Genomic DNA, 16,871 nt, shown 5'->3' with positions numbered 1-16,871 from the left:
AGCCCTTGGTTACTTTTTCTTAAGGACCAGAGTTTCTGCTTTTGTCCACTCACAGCTATCTGGTCACGGAAGGATGAAGAGAGCCCACAGCGCTTCCTCTGAGCTCCTCACGGCAATCCACGTTGGTTATGCTATTCTCTGCTTGCTGGTATTCTGGCACGAGAAGTCTGCTATTGCCCACTTGAAGCAGCCATTGAGTATGGAAGTGTCAAGAGAAACCCTGGTAAATCGTAATTCTACATCTTGGTTTTCCAGATTTGTATATTGCAGCTCTTGGGGACACAGCATCGTTTATCAGCCATTGGTTCAATGCATATATGCACCCTGGAGGGCAGAGTCCAAATCCTTCAACATATGTCCCTTAAGCTGGCACCTTATCTGAGTCTTCAACTGCCATCCCTTCATTTTATACAGCAGGCCCATAAAAACCAACCTGTGTGACTTTCCATGTTCTTTCCTCTTCCTTTTGTTTGCTGTAAAACAACAGAGTGACTTTAGAAGGCATATGTTAAATATGGCAAAGCCACATGGTGGAAGGAACTGGAACATCACATGAAGGAGATCAATTACCAATTAGGAATATCTATTTTGGGTTTTATATGAGCAATAAGTAAACTCGTGTTTTAGTCCTTGTACATTTGGGGCATTATTTATTAAATTTGCTAGTGTTACTAATAAGGCAATGCTTCACTGAGGCCAAAGCTCTGAGCTAAACTCACACCTTTTTAAAACTCAGAATAACAAGTACATGAAAATTAAGCCACAGTGCACCTTAGCTGATATTTACCTAGTCTCAGAGTATACACAGCTGATTTCAAAGTTGTAATGTCAAAATATAAAATGGTAGGCCCAGTAATGGGCATAATATTATTGATAGTTGTAATCATGTAGACTATTCTATCCTGAATTTGCTAAAATTATCGTAACCATCGTAATCCACAGTAGCAGTCATAGTCACATGCCCCATCTCAGACTGCTTTGCTGGGACCTGTGCAAAGTGCCTCCTGTCTTTGGGGGCGGGCGTTATTCAAGCGGTCAACACTGACATAGAAAAGTTGAGTTTCATTTATAATGATGATGTAATACATGCAAAATAAAATAACCTAAATATTGTACATACTGAATTACTTTCCTAAATAGTTTTTGATAGCAACTTTGATTTTGAAGGAACCTGGGGGGAAGTGATTATTCTTCAATACTATTGATTTCTGTATGACTTTGATCAGTGGTCCTCAACTGGTGCAATTTTGCCCCCTGGGGACTTTTGGCAATTCAGTCCAAAATGTCAATAGTGTTGAAGAACTCTAATTTACGTTACGGAGTTTCAAGCTTCCTTCTTTCATGTGGCTTAATCTGAGGTTAAAATCCAAACCAAAACAAGCCAAAGTAAAGTAACTGAAACCACTACAAAGTGGGAGAAATAGAATAAAACTAATAGTCAATTTGCAGTTATACTGTTGCTGATATCAAAGTGCCACTAAAAGAATGTATCACTCTCCTATGTCTATTACATTATCTGCTAAAGCAGTAAAGCCAACATCATTTGTATAGTTGTTCTGCGCTCCTATATATTCCTAGTCTTGGTTTGCAGAATGGAACATCAAATACCAGATGTCTCCCAGGTTTGCATATCTTCATCAGCTCCATCATAAAAGTGAGGTGAATGCAGAAATCTGCTCCTAGCAAAGGAAAATCTCCAAACATATACATGAATAGAGGCAGTGATCTAAAGGGCAGCGATCGGGGTGGTGAGAACCACACGTGACTACAGGGGCTGGTAGGAAGAAAGCAGAAATCTCTGGGTGTCCCCCGCCGTCTTGCCAAGTGTTCCCAGCTGTTTCAGAGGGTGTTAGATAACACCTAGAGGCCCCACATGTCTACAGTTTTGCTTAGAGCTACTCTGGGATTAGAGAAGAGAATTGTGTGAGTGTAAACTCATAGTGGAAGGAAGCACAACATGTACCTTCTTGCTGCCTTAACATAGACTCTGTTGACTTAAGAGAACCTCACCCTATCCACACAAACCTGGCAAACATAGGAAACAAAACAGCCTGGCTCACCTGGTGTTTTCCCTTTTTTTTTTTTCCTTCTCCAAGTATATTCAAGTTTGGGGAAGTGGTTTAGACTTGTCAGTCAGGAAAGAAGTTGGCTATAGCCCTCCTGTTCAGGGCAGTGTAACTGACACAAAAAGTTCACACACATTTGGGCAATACAAGTAAGATGGCTCCTCTGAAGGATGTCACTATTTTTCACCATGTAGGCTAGAGAAGAAACATAAAATAAAGTTATTCCTACTTGGAATAATTCTTTAAATACCAAGTGGTTCTGTCTAAAAGCTTGACATTTATAAATGCGGGTAAACATCACTGACATGGACTAATTACAGGCAAGGCCCATAATAAATTAAAGAAATACTTAGAAGAAAAGTAGTGTTCTAACTTTCAAGGACTTACAGTAGTTTGTAATAATGCTAATAAAATCCTTCTAAAGAAAAATCCTTCCAGAAAAGGATCTTGTTTTGGTGTTCTGAGGCATTATCGGCAGCACTCATCTTAATTTAAAAAGTTGTGTGTTAAAGTCGTACAAATAGTTTGTGGTAATTAAGTAGGTTTAAAATGTCCTCAGATGTGGTATTTTTACTGCTAATTTGCTAACCAAACCCTTTCTTTGTGGATTGGGTGAAGGAAATTTTTAGCTCAGATTAAGACAATTGATAAAAATTAGAAATTAGAAGAGTTGTAAATTAATAAGATATATTACATTATGCAAAAGAGAGGTTCCTCTGAAAATAGGATGTTGAACTTGGCAAGTCAGAAGTCACGGATGACTTTAAGAGAAAGGGAAACGAGCCTACAGTGGACCGAATGGGATTTAAGGGGGAGGACACCCGGGAGGTAAGAGGGAAGTTTTGAGATGGAGGAGGCTGAAAACGGAGGCCAGTGTTGGCCATTGTTTTCTCTGGGGAGGTGAAGCTACACCGTCAATTTAAAGTTGATGGAAATTGTAAATTTGGACAGTCATTCACTGTGGAGAACACAGAAGAATGCTGACCAGAGAAATGTAAGTATTGCCAGTTTAGGTTGAAAACCATAAAACCACAACAATAAGAAAGGACCAATGATAGGACATCAAAAACAGAAAATAAAATCACGTTAACACAACTGGGACCATTTTGGCAAACGTCTGACTCAATCTTGCTCTGGTCTCTCCCATTTTAGCGATTTTCCACGTGCGCCTGTGGCTTCCCTCCACTTCAGCACGTTAGGTGAGGTGCAGCAGCAGACCCGGGTCTTGTCTTTGAAGAACTAGGTTGTTATGTGTGCATCAAACTTGGTAGCCACAGCACTTTTTCAACAAGGCAATTCATTGTGCAAACGCTAAACTTTAAATTAGTTTGTAATATTAATTTTTCACTTGTAGACCATCATAAGATTTGGGGGAGAAAGGATGGAATAAAAGGAGGGAATTATGGACATAGAATTAACCAGACCACATGTTTTGTGTCGAACTAAACAATTATTCATCTTAACTCAATCTTGGTCAAAGAGCCACTGTTTTCGTTCCGTAATTTAACCGCCCATTTAAAATAAGACCTTGTTGGGACTTCGCCAGTGGTCCAGCCGTTAAGACTCCGTGCTCCCTGTGCAGGGGGCCCGGATTCGATCCCTGGTCAGGGAACTAGATCCCACATGCATGCTGCAACTAAGACCCAGTGCAGCCATATAGATAAATATTTTAAATAAATAAGACCTTGTTGGGGACTTCCCTGGTGGCGCAGTGGTTAAGAATCCACCTGCCAATGCAGGGGACACGGGTTCGAGCCCTGGTCCGGAAGATCCCACATGTCACAGAGCAACTAAGCCCGTGCGCCACAACTACTGAGCTCATGCGCTTAGAGCCCGTGCTCCACAACAAGAGAAGTCACCGTAGTGAGAAGCCCGCGCACCGCAATGAAGAGAAGCCTTCGCTCACCACAGCTAGAGAAAGCCGGCGTGCAGCAACAAAGACCCAATGCAGCCAAAAATAAATAAATAAATAAAAAGACCTTGTTGATTCAAAATCCACTAATTAAGAAAGGTTATGTTAGGTGGTAACAGTATAAATAATGTTAAAGAATGAATATTAAGCTACTTGTGAAAATAAAATATTTTAACACCTCTTCAAGAAGTTAATAGGTCTTTATAGCATACAAAACTGATGCTAATGGAAAATAATCAAAAGTCCTGTATTCAACTAGAGATAATAACAATACATCTTGTCAGTTTCATCTACTCCAATGTGTTTCACATTAAATATATTGGCTTCAATAGTGCAGAAATTCTCAACCATGGCAGTTTTTTGGTATCGCCTGTATAGCTTTTAAAACGCTATTCAGCAGAGATTCTAATTTAATTGATTGGAGTGGGGCTCACACATTCCTTAGTTTTAAAATCTCCGCAGACAATTTTAATGGGTAACTAGGTATGAGAACCACTATATTAGCACATTGTGAAAGCAAATTACTTGGTCTATAAGCAGCATTTTCAAAATGAAGTACAATATGTATGTAGTAAGGTAATCTTAATTTGTGAAACTTTCACATCGGTTATGTTTGTGTCAGTGTGTGGACATGAATATTTACTTGGTTGCTATGCAAAATATATTTTTGACCCTGAATTATGCTAATCCAGTCATTGGAACTGGTCTTCTTACTCACAAACTGAATTAGTGAAGTTCATGTGAAATTATTTTTCTATTCATAAGGACCTTCCTGGGAAATTAAATTGGCTTGTAGTATGTAGAAGGTAAGAACACAGATTCTGGGGCTGAACTATCTGAGTTTGAGTCCCTGATCTGCCACTAACTGGCCTCAGTGACTGTAGGCAAATTTCTCGATCTCTTTGTGTTTCAATTTCTTCAGCTGTAAAGTAGAGAAAATAACAGTTGCTACCTGATAGACTTGTTATTAGGATTAAATGAGTTAATGTTTGTGTAGCATTACAGCAGTACACTATAGTAAGTAAGATGTAAATATAAATACATTTTTATTAAGTAAATAAGATTAAAAGAGACTGCAAAACAATCTTTAGATCTTTAATAAAGACAGCAAAAAAGTCTTTATTCTAGATCACAACATATTTCACAATCAAAAGAACATAGCCAAAGCATGGGATTTATAACCAATAATTCACTGGAGAAGGAGTGCTAAAATCAAACCTAATTTCATATTCAACTGATGGGAAGGATAAATCCTAGAAATATTGACTGAATATGTTCTTAGTTGGTACCTATTTACAAAAACCTTTAAATTTGCTTTATCTTTTATTTTAGCACATTGAATGTTTTAATATTTAATAATGAAATGATTTCTGTCTTTATTTCAATCAAAATGTGATATGATACGCTGCCTGTTGAATGTTGTGTGAACATATTGTAATCTTGTACTGCACCGGGACTCCTAACTGAATGAAGCTTCCCTCAAAGATATTTTGTTTAGAGCTTTTGAGCTTTTTGCAAGTTAAGCACAGAAGTAGGAGGAGTGAGAAAAATTTCAGTTCCTGTAGTCACTTGGGTAGATTTCAGTTTTGGATTTGGGAAATTATAGGCTCCATGATAAATATTTCAAGCTGCTGACTACAATGAAAAGTAATTAAAGCAGCTATGACAACAGGTGCTGTATGGGGGAAATGGTGCCTTTTATCATGAGGTTATGGGTGCATGTGCTAAATGTGCTCATCATTTTCTCTTTTCTATTATTCACCGAATACCCCGGGGAGATTATTCTATTGCCAGCATTTATAGGATATAATGAAACCACATTAAATATGTATCTGATTGCTACCAACTGTGTAGAAAGCTTATGCTAACTATGGTTATGTACGGCGAGTTAGACTCAGACCAGTGAAGTTCAACTTCACTGGGACTTCTTTGTGCTTGACCCATGGGCCTTCACTGTTTCATTGACCTTTAATTCAAGCATCAGACACCTTTTTATTTGTTTGCTTGTTAAATGAAAAGTTTAAGAGGGTTGTAATAAGATATATACTTCTTTGAGACTATGTGTTCCCACATAGGGAACTCCTTAACATACGGCATATGAACAGCTACAATGGAAAATGATTTTAATCTTATCAGCTTTAATTATATATTTCTTTGGAATATTGAGCACTGTATTTCACAACTCATCTGATTTTAACTTTGTCCAACTCATAGGCTTCTCCTTAAAAACAAAAAGGAAAGGTGTTTTAAATAATATAGTGGTTCAATTTTAGTTAATAAGGAATTATGTCCATATTAAGTGTCCAAAATGAGGCCATGAGTAAGAGAATGTTTTGTAAAATAAAATGTTCGACAAATGAGTTATGATGATGCTTCTTTTATTTTTATTTATGTATTTATTTATTTATTTTTAATTTATTTTATTTATTTATTTATTTGGCTGTGTTGGGTCTTCGTTTCTGTACGAGGGCTTTCCCTAGTTGCGGCGAGCGGGGGCCACTCTTCATCGCGGTGCGCGGGCCTCTCACTGTCGCGGCCTCTCTTGTTGCGGAGCACAGGCTCCAGACACGCGGGCTCAGTAGTTGTGGCTCACGGGCCCAGTTGCTCCGTGGCACGCGGGATCCTCCCAGACCAGGGCTCGAACCCGTGTCCCCTGCACTGGCAGGCAGATTCTCAACCACTGCGCCACCAAGGAAGCCCGCTTCTTTTATTTTTTAATATTTATTTTATTTATTTCTTTGGTTGTGTCGGGTCTTAGTTGCGGCAGGCAGGCTCCTTAGTTGTGGCATGCAAACTCTTACTTGCGGCATGCATGTGGGATCTAGTTCCCTGAGCAGGGATCGAACCCGGGCCCCTTGCACTGGAAGCACAGAGTCTTAACCACTGCACCACCAGGGAAGTCCCAATAATGCTTCTTTAAAACTTTCTTTTCTTAAAGGTTAACTAAAAGTTTTTAGTCTTTTACTTTCTACTTGTATAGAAGATGATTATAATTGAATGGTAATCAAACTGCTGCTTTAAATGTAGACGTAACTTTTATGTATATATTATCCCTTTTTTATTATAACATTTCCTTTCTACAAGGATACACATTCTTGCAAGGTTATATGGATTCAGGAGTCATTTCTATGTATATATAGATCAGTACTTGTTCGTAGATGGCAACTTTATGGTCTACAGTTAGGTTTACTGACCTCAGAAGAAAAAAAAAACAAATCTGATAAGGCATAGTAATATTCAGTTATTTAACTACAAGTCTAATGCAATAAATTTAAAGGTTAAATGTGTTGAATTTGCATACACTATTGACATCCTTATAATGTTTCAAATAAATTTGCTATCAAAGTACCTGAGAGCTTTGGAAATGTCGTATTGAATTTCTTGAGAAACTATTTCTTCTATGCATTGTAGCTTTATGAATATAGGGAAATAAATATCTCTAAAACTTTATGAAAAAGAGAATTTGAATATATTCTGAGTTTTAAATAATTTATTTAAACACATGTTTACGGTACCTACTCCATGCCTGGCACTGGGTCAAGCATTTAAGACAACCAGGCTGAATAGGGGCACTATTATAGATCCAAACACTTAGAAACGTGTTTTCCTTTCAGAGTGAGAATTCAGGAACCATCTCCCCAACTCTCTCTAGTGTTTAGAATTATTGATCTAAAAAGCAGAGATTCTCTATTGGTATAGCTCTGCTTCCTAGAGAATTCCCTGGGCATTTGCATTCAACTCAGTGGGTCCCACAATCAAGTAGGAATGGAGCCACTGAAAAGAAGGAGATTTTTGATTGAAATTGATCCAGAACTTTCTGACGCTATAGGCATCATAGAAGAATTCTGCAATGTGTATAATCAATAGCACTCCTGCCTTCTGGTTGATTAGAGGTTATTTAACTAGGTTTTGTTCATTTATTTATTGGAAACTTTTTTATTTATTTATGTGGGCAATGAGGTTACAAGTGAACGAGAGAGACGCCATTCCTGCACCTATGGAGCTTATGCACATCTAGTTGGGAAATCAGATAAGGGAGCAGCAATTAGAAAATAGCATGGCATAAAAAGAAACGAAATTGAGTTATTTGTAGTGAGGTTGGTGGACCTAGAGTCTGTCATACAGAGTGAAGTAAGTCAGAAAGAGAAAAACAAATACTGTATGCTAACACATATATATGGAATCTAAAAAAAAAGAAAAAAAATGGTTCTGATGAACCTAGGGGTAGGACAGGAACAAAGATGCAGATGTAGAGAATGGACTTGAGGACACGGGGAGGGGGAAGGGTAAGCTGGGACGAAGTGAGAGAGTGGCATGGACATATATACACTACCAAATGTAAAATAGATAGCTAGTGGGAAGCAGCTGCATAGCACAGGGAGATCAGCTCGGTGCTTTGTGACCACCTAGAGGGGTGGGATAGGGAGGGTGGAGGGAGACGCAAGGGGGAGGGGATATGGGGATATATGTATATGTATAGCTGATTCACTTTGTTATAAAGCAGAAACTAACACACCATTGTAAAGCAATTATACTCCAATAAAGATGTTAAGAAAAAAAAAAAAAGAATGCAGCATGGCAACTGCAGTGATCAGTATTGCTGAGAGGCCAAATAAGATGAGTATGAGTATTTATAAATGTTCATTAGACTTAGACACAGGATATTTTGTTGCTTTGCCAAGGGCAGATATAATTTCTGTATTATACGTTGGGTGCAGCAACTTTCTTGCCATTCTAGTGCTATGATGTTTTAAGTCCTGTGGTAGGCATTTTGGATATATTACCTTATGATCTTCACGATATCCCTCAGATCTGAAACTGCTGTGTTAATCTGACACAAGGAAGTCAAACTTATAAAACTTGTTTTGAACCACGGAGACTTACGGTTGGAAGTAGGTTTACTTTTTCCCTCTATACCACACTGCCTCATAGGAGTTGTAGCCTAAACGCTGGGGATGTTGTATCAAGTCATAACTGTTTCAAGGCTGGTCCTGATCTCTTCTTAGTCGAGTTTGCACCAGCACCAGGTTCCAGTTTATAACCCAGTTTGGACTTCAGCGTTATTGTTCTGTGTCCAAGTTTTGCCTCAGAAATCTGCCTAGAGTAGTAGACAGCACAACCATTGACACTTTGGGCCAGATGGACATTTGTGGTGACGGCTGTCCAATGCATTGTAGGAGGTTTAGCGGCACCCGTGGCCTCTACCCACTAGATGCCAGTTGTACCCACCCACCCCCAACAGTAACAATATAAAATGTCTCCACACATTGCCAAATGTCCCTGGGGAGCAAACTCACTCCCAGTTGAGAACCACTAGCCTAGAGCCACAACCCATTTAGGACCGATGCTCTGCCTTACTCCTATAAGCCTTTGTCTCTTCCTCTTCTGTACCATGAAGAACCTGGGATCCAGTCCCTGACCACTGGGCACACTGTTATGGTGCCTCTATCTAATCACCACTGTCCCCTGACTTGGATTCTAGTAGCCGTCTCCTCAATATACTGCCACTGGGCTCCACCTGCCTACAGGGAAAAGTACGTTACACCACTTAAAACATCCCACCTGGTGGCCTTGTCCACATCTGTGTCAACTCCAGTTGCTGAACTGCATTTCTTCTTCATTCCTGCAGCCAAGTGGCTACCTCTCTAAAGTCTACTTTAAGGTCTAAATACCTGCTTTCTGTCTCTTCTGTTATAGTTAACCAGGAAGTTTCTGTCCGTATTCCAAGATAGGAGCCTAATAATGACACAAAAGCATGTTTAAGGGGGAGGGTATAGCAGCCTTCTAGACAATTTCCAAAGCATCTCTACTTTCCTTTAAAAAGATCCTATTATGGCTTAAGCATCCATCAATTAGCTTAAACCCCCTTTCAAACTTTATTTGTTGTGTTATCCCTGGGGCAATGTATCCAATTAAGTGGTGCCTCATTTAATATTTAATATGCATTAAAATGCCTTTTTCAAATTCTAGAGTTGTGTACTAGTTTTAGAATCAAGGACTTTAGTAAGTAAGGTGATGGCCTTAGTCATACTCAAACCTGCACCTCCAATATTTAATTATCACCTTCACAGGTTTTATGTTCCCACACTTGGGTTTTTCTTTTTATATAGTTAGTCAGAAGCACTTTTCTCTTCTTGATTATTTCAGTTGCTGTGAGCTTAATACTCTCTTATGCTTGTTTTAGGCTTGGCAAACAATATTGCATGCAATGTTCCAAATGCAGATCTGCCATCATTTTGCTTTGTTTTGTTTTTATAAGAGTAAAATAATATTTTCTGTTATAAACATTCTTTCTGTTGATTCCGATCTTGAATACTGGACTATTTCAGACAATTCCATTAAAAAACAGAACAAGACAGTTTATTCAATGAAATATCAATATTTAGTCACTCTAGTTGATGACATTTTATGTCAAATTCCCTCTTCAACGTAAGATGATTTTTATATGTATAACTGATTCACTTTGCTGTACACCTAAAACTAACACAACACTGTGAATCAACTATATTCCAATAAAAATTATAAAAACAGGTGATTTATTTTGCTAATTTATATAATGAACCAACTATATATGTCCTATATCTATATGTACATATTTCTAATATGAACGTTGATCACCCAGCCATGGCCTAGAAGATTACATCTCCATTATTAGGCCTGGTCTCTTCTGAAAAGGTGTCATTCTGGGTGTCAGCCATCCAAGAAACCTAAGGTATAATTTATTTAGGCGGGTGAGGGGATAATACTGAGTGTTCTTAAAGTTTTACTCTCTAGATTCATCTGGATATGATGAATAAGAAAACTGAGGAGAATCCCTGGATAGTAGGAATTAAGAGTATAAATAACACCAGTCGTAACTAAGTGATTCTTTATGTGAGGCAAACAAGAAATTTATAGTTTCGTGTAATCGTCACAGTAACCATATAACGCAAGCGGACACAATGTTATTATCCCTATTTTGTAGCTGAAGCAATTGAAGCAGAGAGTTTTAAGTAATATGTCCAAAGTCACTCAGGTAGTAAGCGGAGAACTGAGATATAAACCCAGGTCTTCTTACATTCAAAATCCCCAGTCTAAGCCAATATATTCCTAAAAGTTTCTACAAAGGTGGCAGGCTGGGAGCGAGGCAAAAACATTGCTAGAGCATTTCTCTAAAGCACTGTCCAAAAGAAATATACTACAAATCATATGTGTAATTTGCAATTTTCTAGTAGCCACTTTACAGTAAAAGAAACAGGTGAAAATAATTTTAATAGTGTATCTTATTTAACCTACCTAATATGTCCAGATATTATCATTTTAGTATGTAATCAATATAAAAGTTATTAATTTTACATTCTTTTTTTTTGTATTAAGTCTTTGAAATCCAGTGTGCATTTTATATCTTCAGCACATCTCAATTTGGACTGTGTTTAATTTAAGTACTTAATTGACACTTGTGGCTAACAGCTACTGTATTACACAGCACAGCTCAAGAAACCTCAAAACTGTATTTAGGTAACTTATATTTTAAAGACTGCCTTGTATTGTGCCATTTTATCTCACTTTTAAGATTCTTCTAGCCTTGAGTAATTACATGTTAGAATGATCCAGCATGGCCTCAATCATGTTGTGAGGAATTAAAAGATTGATGGGAATCAATAACCCCCGCTACCACTTCTACTAATGGCCATCATAATGGTGGCAGGTGAAATTAGTTAGGAATTCCCAGGGGAAAGGTGAAATCAAGGGACAAAAGTCAGGATTTTAGATCTAGCTGCTCCTGCTTCATCACAAATTCTGGAATCTTCTCTTCTGAGGAGGTTAGTGATTGCCTTAAATTTGTTACAGCAGTTTGGAATTTGGGCACTAGTGATTTTCAGTGTATTAGTCTTTGACCTTTCCTTTCTTGCCTAATGTCCTTTTATTTGGTGAATTTACAAACAGGTTGCTTCCTGGAAAGTGTAGACATAGCCTTCTTCTTTTTTCTAAGAAGATTAATCCAGTGAGTGATCTGGGAGGGGGCGATTAAATCTTTCCCCCCCGGTAATCTCCATCAGCTCCCCTCACCAAACTGATGCCAGAAATGCAACAGCTTAGGTAGCAACAAACTCCCAACCCCATGGCTGTGCAATAGTCGCTTCTATTTAGAGCAGCGGTCCGCAACCTTTTTGGTACCAGGGACCGGTTTTGTGGAAGACAAGTTTTCCACGGAGCGGGGGCCGGGGGGAGGGTGATGGTTCAGGTGGTCATGTGAGCGATGGGGAGCCATGGGGAAGCAGATGAAGCTTCGCTCACGGCCCGCCGCTCACCTCCTGCTGTGACGCCCTCTTCCTAACAGGCCGCTGACCAATACCGGTTCGCGGCCCGGGGGTTGGAGACCCCTGATTTAGAGTTTCTAGCATCACTGTAGTTTAAACTAATCCTAGAAGCAAAATGAAGAGGTTAATAACAGACAACTGAGCTAGAAAACCAGCCTTCCATAGCAGCTAAAAAGACTTAAGAGCAAGAACTGGTTCACAAAGTGGGCAACAGAGTGTGTTACCAAAGCACAAAGAAACTAGATATTTACGATGAGGAGCTTAGGCAAGGAATACTTTTACCAGTAAGATATTTCAGGATAGTTGTGCTGTAATCATGAGTTTTGGGAAAATAAGTAGAGGATGATAATTGTAAATTATGTAATTCAAAAAAATGTTGTAAATCTTGTACTTGCTGACATTCCATTACAAATGGAATTGTGTGGAACATTTTAGATTTGAACTACCAATTGAACTAAGGCAATTTGCAGGAATCTAATACATGTGGAAATGTGCACAGCAGAATACCCTCAGTGTTCATTCTCACCCCTGGATGAAACTTTTTAAGGTTTTCCCTTTTCTTTATTCTGCCTTGTTCACCTACATTTACAACTCAAAGGTGGATGTGAGTTTCACGGAGATAAACAGAGCGTGGAAACTAGGTTTATGTGTGAGAGCCCCTAAGGTAATTGAGGCTGGTATGATTTGGAGACCAATAGAAAAGCACAGCAAAGAGAGCTGAGAGGACATAATAAGATAAAACACGTATGATTCAATGATTAGGCACACCTTTGATTTTGTGCTTTGTACCAAGCAAGCTGACAACTAGAATACGGAGTCCCATCTATTTCTTGAACAGACCTAAAAATGGAAAGGAGTTGGCTATAAAGTGACTTATTCTCTTTACTCTGCCCGCAAAGTTATCTTCTAAGAGCAAAGCAGATGTTAATCTGGGGAGCATTTCACCTTAATTTCCAAGCATGTGAAGTGTCCTGTTCTGACAGATTTCCCTAATTTGTCACAATCAACATCACGACGGAGACTAGGTCCTGAACAAAACAACAGCGACAACCGAAAGGATGATGGGAACTGCAAGTGCAGATCAGAGACATGTGTCCCTTTTCAGATTGAATAGCACTGCTCTCCCTGCTTCCTCCCTCCTCCCTCTGAAAAGACTGGGGAACCCAAGGAAATAGAAATAGGCCAATAATTTTCATCTAGCCCAGTTCCTGATTACTGAATTTTTAAAATAATTGTTTGGGAAATTTAAGCATAATAACTGGCTTGGAACTAGAAGACTTTATAGAAAAGTAAAAAAAAAAAAAAAGGTAAACTCTGAATGGTGATCCTTCCCTCTCTTTACTGCCTTTATTTCTTCCAATAAAGAAGACTAGAATGGGAGATTTTTACTAACACTCATGATAATGTTTCTAAGAAAATCTTAAGTTAACCTACCCCTGTTTTTTTTAAACTACCATGAAAACTTACTTTAAAAGTTGTATATAACAACATCAGGCCAGTTTCTTAATTCTTTGCTCAACGGCTCTTTGCCTGAACTATTAGACATCTCATGGGGAAAATATTTTGCATCTATTGAAGAAGGAACTTGATTTTACCTGGATAATTCATCCCTTGCCCTGGGCTGACAGCAAAAGGGCCAAGCTCTCCATATGTTGAACAACATTCCACACTGGCATAAGCACACAGACAGGTTTGCGGCTGTTACTACTTGTTTCTGTGTCAGAGAGGGGCATTTTCACTTCTCAAAGCTTTCCTGGATTTTTTCTTTCCTTTTCTATACAGATTTTGCTGATCTATGGCAACATACCAACATAAATTTCATGAGACTTAACTACTACTTATAAAGACATGAAATCTTTTTCCATCTACTGTGCATGGTCTTTTCTTTAAAAAAAAAAAAAAAAAAAAAAAAAGGAGTTCCTTAAAATGGTCCTGCATCTGAGGTCCTGTGAGATCCTTATTTTAATCAGTCAACCTGGGTTCAGCACATACCACAAACACATCATTAAATAAGCCTCTATTTGTAAAACGTATAAATTCTCCCATATAGTATGTGAATTGCCAGATGTTCCAAACTCTAGTATACTCCAAAATCTGTTTCATTAATCTGCTTCCTAGACTGAAGTTCTCATTATTAAATCCTTCATTTCACTTAGACTAAAAAGGTAGGAACGTTGTCTACATGAGGCTACTGTTTAAAGGGAAACATAGCCTGTATATAAGATACATAGAATAGGTAAAATTTTGATCAAATCCTGTCAATTTGTCTTTGCTCTAACAGTAAGTGTTGTGAGGTGTGGAACCTATACTTACTTATGTGCCAAACTAATCATCTCCTTCACCACACATCGTAAGGTAAAGCTAGTTTTCTAAGTAGAAGCTAACGGCAGTAAGATCTCCCAACCCAGCTCTCTACTGAATATTTGATCTTGCTGAAATCAAAGAATCAGAGGACTGGGAAATGATTGGTCCGCCTTCAAACCAATCCACCTGTCAAGTTTTTTGAGTTGTCCTGTTTGTGTGTAAAGTCTATCAAAGGAAGACTTCTGACAGCAACTCACATATACTAAATCTTCCTGGTGGGAAAATCTTTCTTATTCCCTAATTGAGTTTAGAGCCACTGTAAAAAACAAACAAACAAAAAGAATTATAGAGAAGTTAAGACCCATGGGAAAAAATTCCCCACAAGAAAGCCCAAGTGCAATATTTCTTTGATGGCAAAATTATAACCCAGAATTTCTTCAAACTGAGCAATGAAAAGTTCACAAATTTTCAGATTAGCGTATGACTGAATAGAATCCGTAACAGTGACATCTGGTGGCTTTTCTTATAATGCTGTGACATCTTTTGTACAAAGCCATACCATAGTTAAATAGAATTATGACATGCCTTGTGCTTTGTGCATGACAAAATAAACACATGCATATTAGCTTTTTACCAAAGTATTCCTTCTAAATTGGGTACAACAAAATGTCACATATTTTTTTTTACGTTCACAAGTTTGAAACTTTTAGATAAGAGTATACAAATTTGTATTTTAACCTTAAACTTTCTGTCACCCTGCGATGAACTTGCTGGCTTTAAATGTATGTGTATTTACCTTTCATTCACTTTCCTCGTGTTGAAGAAGAGCAGGCCCAGATTGGCATACTCTTTCAGAGCTGCTTCCAGCACCAGGCCGTCACTCACAGTAGCTAAAACCCCAGGCTGTCTGGAAGAAATTTCATTCATTGCCCTCTTGAGCTCCACCAGGGCTAAATAGAGAGGGAAGGGTGAATCGGTGAATCCCCAGTCTTTCTCTCGGGGTGTTGAATGTTTACGATGACCTTGATTTGTCCGTGTGCACCTCTCCCCTCACCCCATCCTGAGGTCTAGCAACTCATACTCTGAAAAACTTTCCAAACACAATGAGAAAACTATGAGAACATATATATAAGAAACAAAGATTCTTTTAAAAATTATGTTTTAGCTCCACAGAGTTTGTTTGGGTTTTTAAATTAATTTATTTATTCATTTCTTTTTGGCTGCGTTGGGTCTTCGTTGCTGCGCGTGGGCTTTCTCTAGTTGCAACGAGCAGGGGCTACTCTTCGTTGTGGTGCGCGGGCTTCTCATTGCGGTGGCTTCTCTTGTTGCGGAGCATGGGCTCTAGGCCCATGCTTCAGTAGTTGTGGAGCACGGGCTCAGTAGCTCCGCGGCATGTGGGATCTTGCCGGACCAGGGCTTGAACCCGTGTCGCCTGCATTGGCAGGCGGATTCTCAACCACTGCGCCACCAGGAAGTCCCTCTATAGAGTTTTATAGCACTGTCCTTCAATTTTCAGTTTTTTCACTGATTGGAAAGCAGTCAGGAGACTGATCTCTTTGGCAATTCTCATCTCTTACACTTCTTTGACAGTTGCTCTCTTTGTAAACGTTGGCTGATACAGAACTCCTATGACAACGTTCTGTCATTAAGGGGACTTTTAACCTTCTGTTTTCTATAGATTTTGCACACAGATAATTTACATTAGATCATCTGGTTTAATTTGCACTGTTGAGTCTAGAAAATAAATGTGGCTCAGATAGCAACAACTGCACTTGTGTGTGCAAGTTGAAGATGATCTAAGCATCAGGCCAAATGTGATATTTCTGATTATAATGTGTTATATTTAACTATATTCAAATAAGCACATTCATTGGCTTACTTCAAGAACCTGCAATTTCTCCTTTCTTTCTTTCTGTCTGTCAGGGCATGTTATTTGTGGTAGACAACAGCACTTATCAAGAGAAACACTTTATTTGAGAGTTACAGAAACAAACTGTATTCCAGCAACTGAATTGCATTAACAGCAATGCACTGTTTCCACAACACTACATTGCGAATATATTCAGGCAAAGAAAATACTAGATACAAATGCCATTTTGTAAATAGGCCATGCCGTGGAGCTCAAATTCAAAGAATAAATCTACTAATAAGTCAGTTTTATTATCACCTAATCCTTCATGAGGATAAGGAATTCTTTTTCCACGTATATCTAATCTGTGAACTAGTGGATCAGGATTAGTATCCGTCTGCCCTTTATGACTATCTACATCCGTCCCCATAAAAAGCAGA

At 38.6% G+C, this 16,871-nt stretch overlaps 1 protein-coding gene across 7 annotated transcripts in view; it reads left to right on the top strand.

Annotated features, from left to right (window-relative positions):
* The window catches only part of LOC309660793 (uncharacterized protein), a 249,950-nt gene that overhangs the window by 194,728 nt on the left and 38,351 nt on the right, over positions 1–16,871 (top strand). For 6 of the 7 annotated variants that reach the window (XR_014263609.1, XR_014263610.1, XR_014263611.1 and 3 more), the window contains one exon: positions 56–6,368. Coding sequence is in view for 1 of the 7 variants with exons in the window: in XM_082461908.1 (XP_082318034.1) it covers positions 56–223 (168 nt within the window). In the remaining 6 variants the exon portion in view is untranslated. Of the gene's footprint in view, positions 1–55; positions 6,369–16,871 lie in introns of those variants that run through there. The other variant, XM_082461908.1, reaches the window with a different exon arrangement.

The sequence above is a fragment of the Balaenoptera physalus genome (assembly GCF_965194825.1).
Source record: "Balaenoptera physalus genome assembly, chromosome: 5".
Lineage (NCBI taxonomy): Eukaryota > Metazoa > Chordata > Mammalia > Artiodactyla > Balaenopteridae > Balaenoptera > Balaenoptera physalus.
This window is presented reverse-complemented; position numbering and strand designations above follow the sequence as displayed.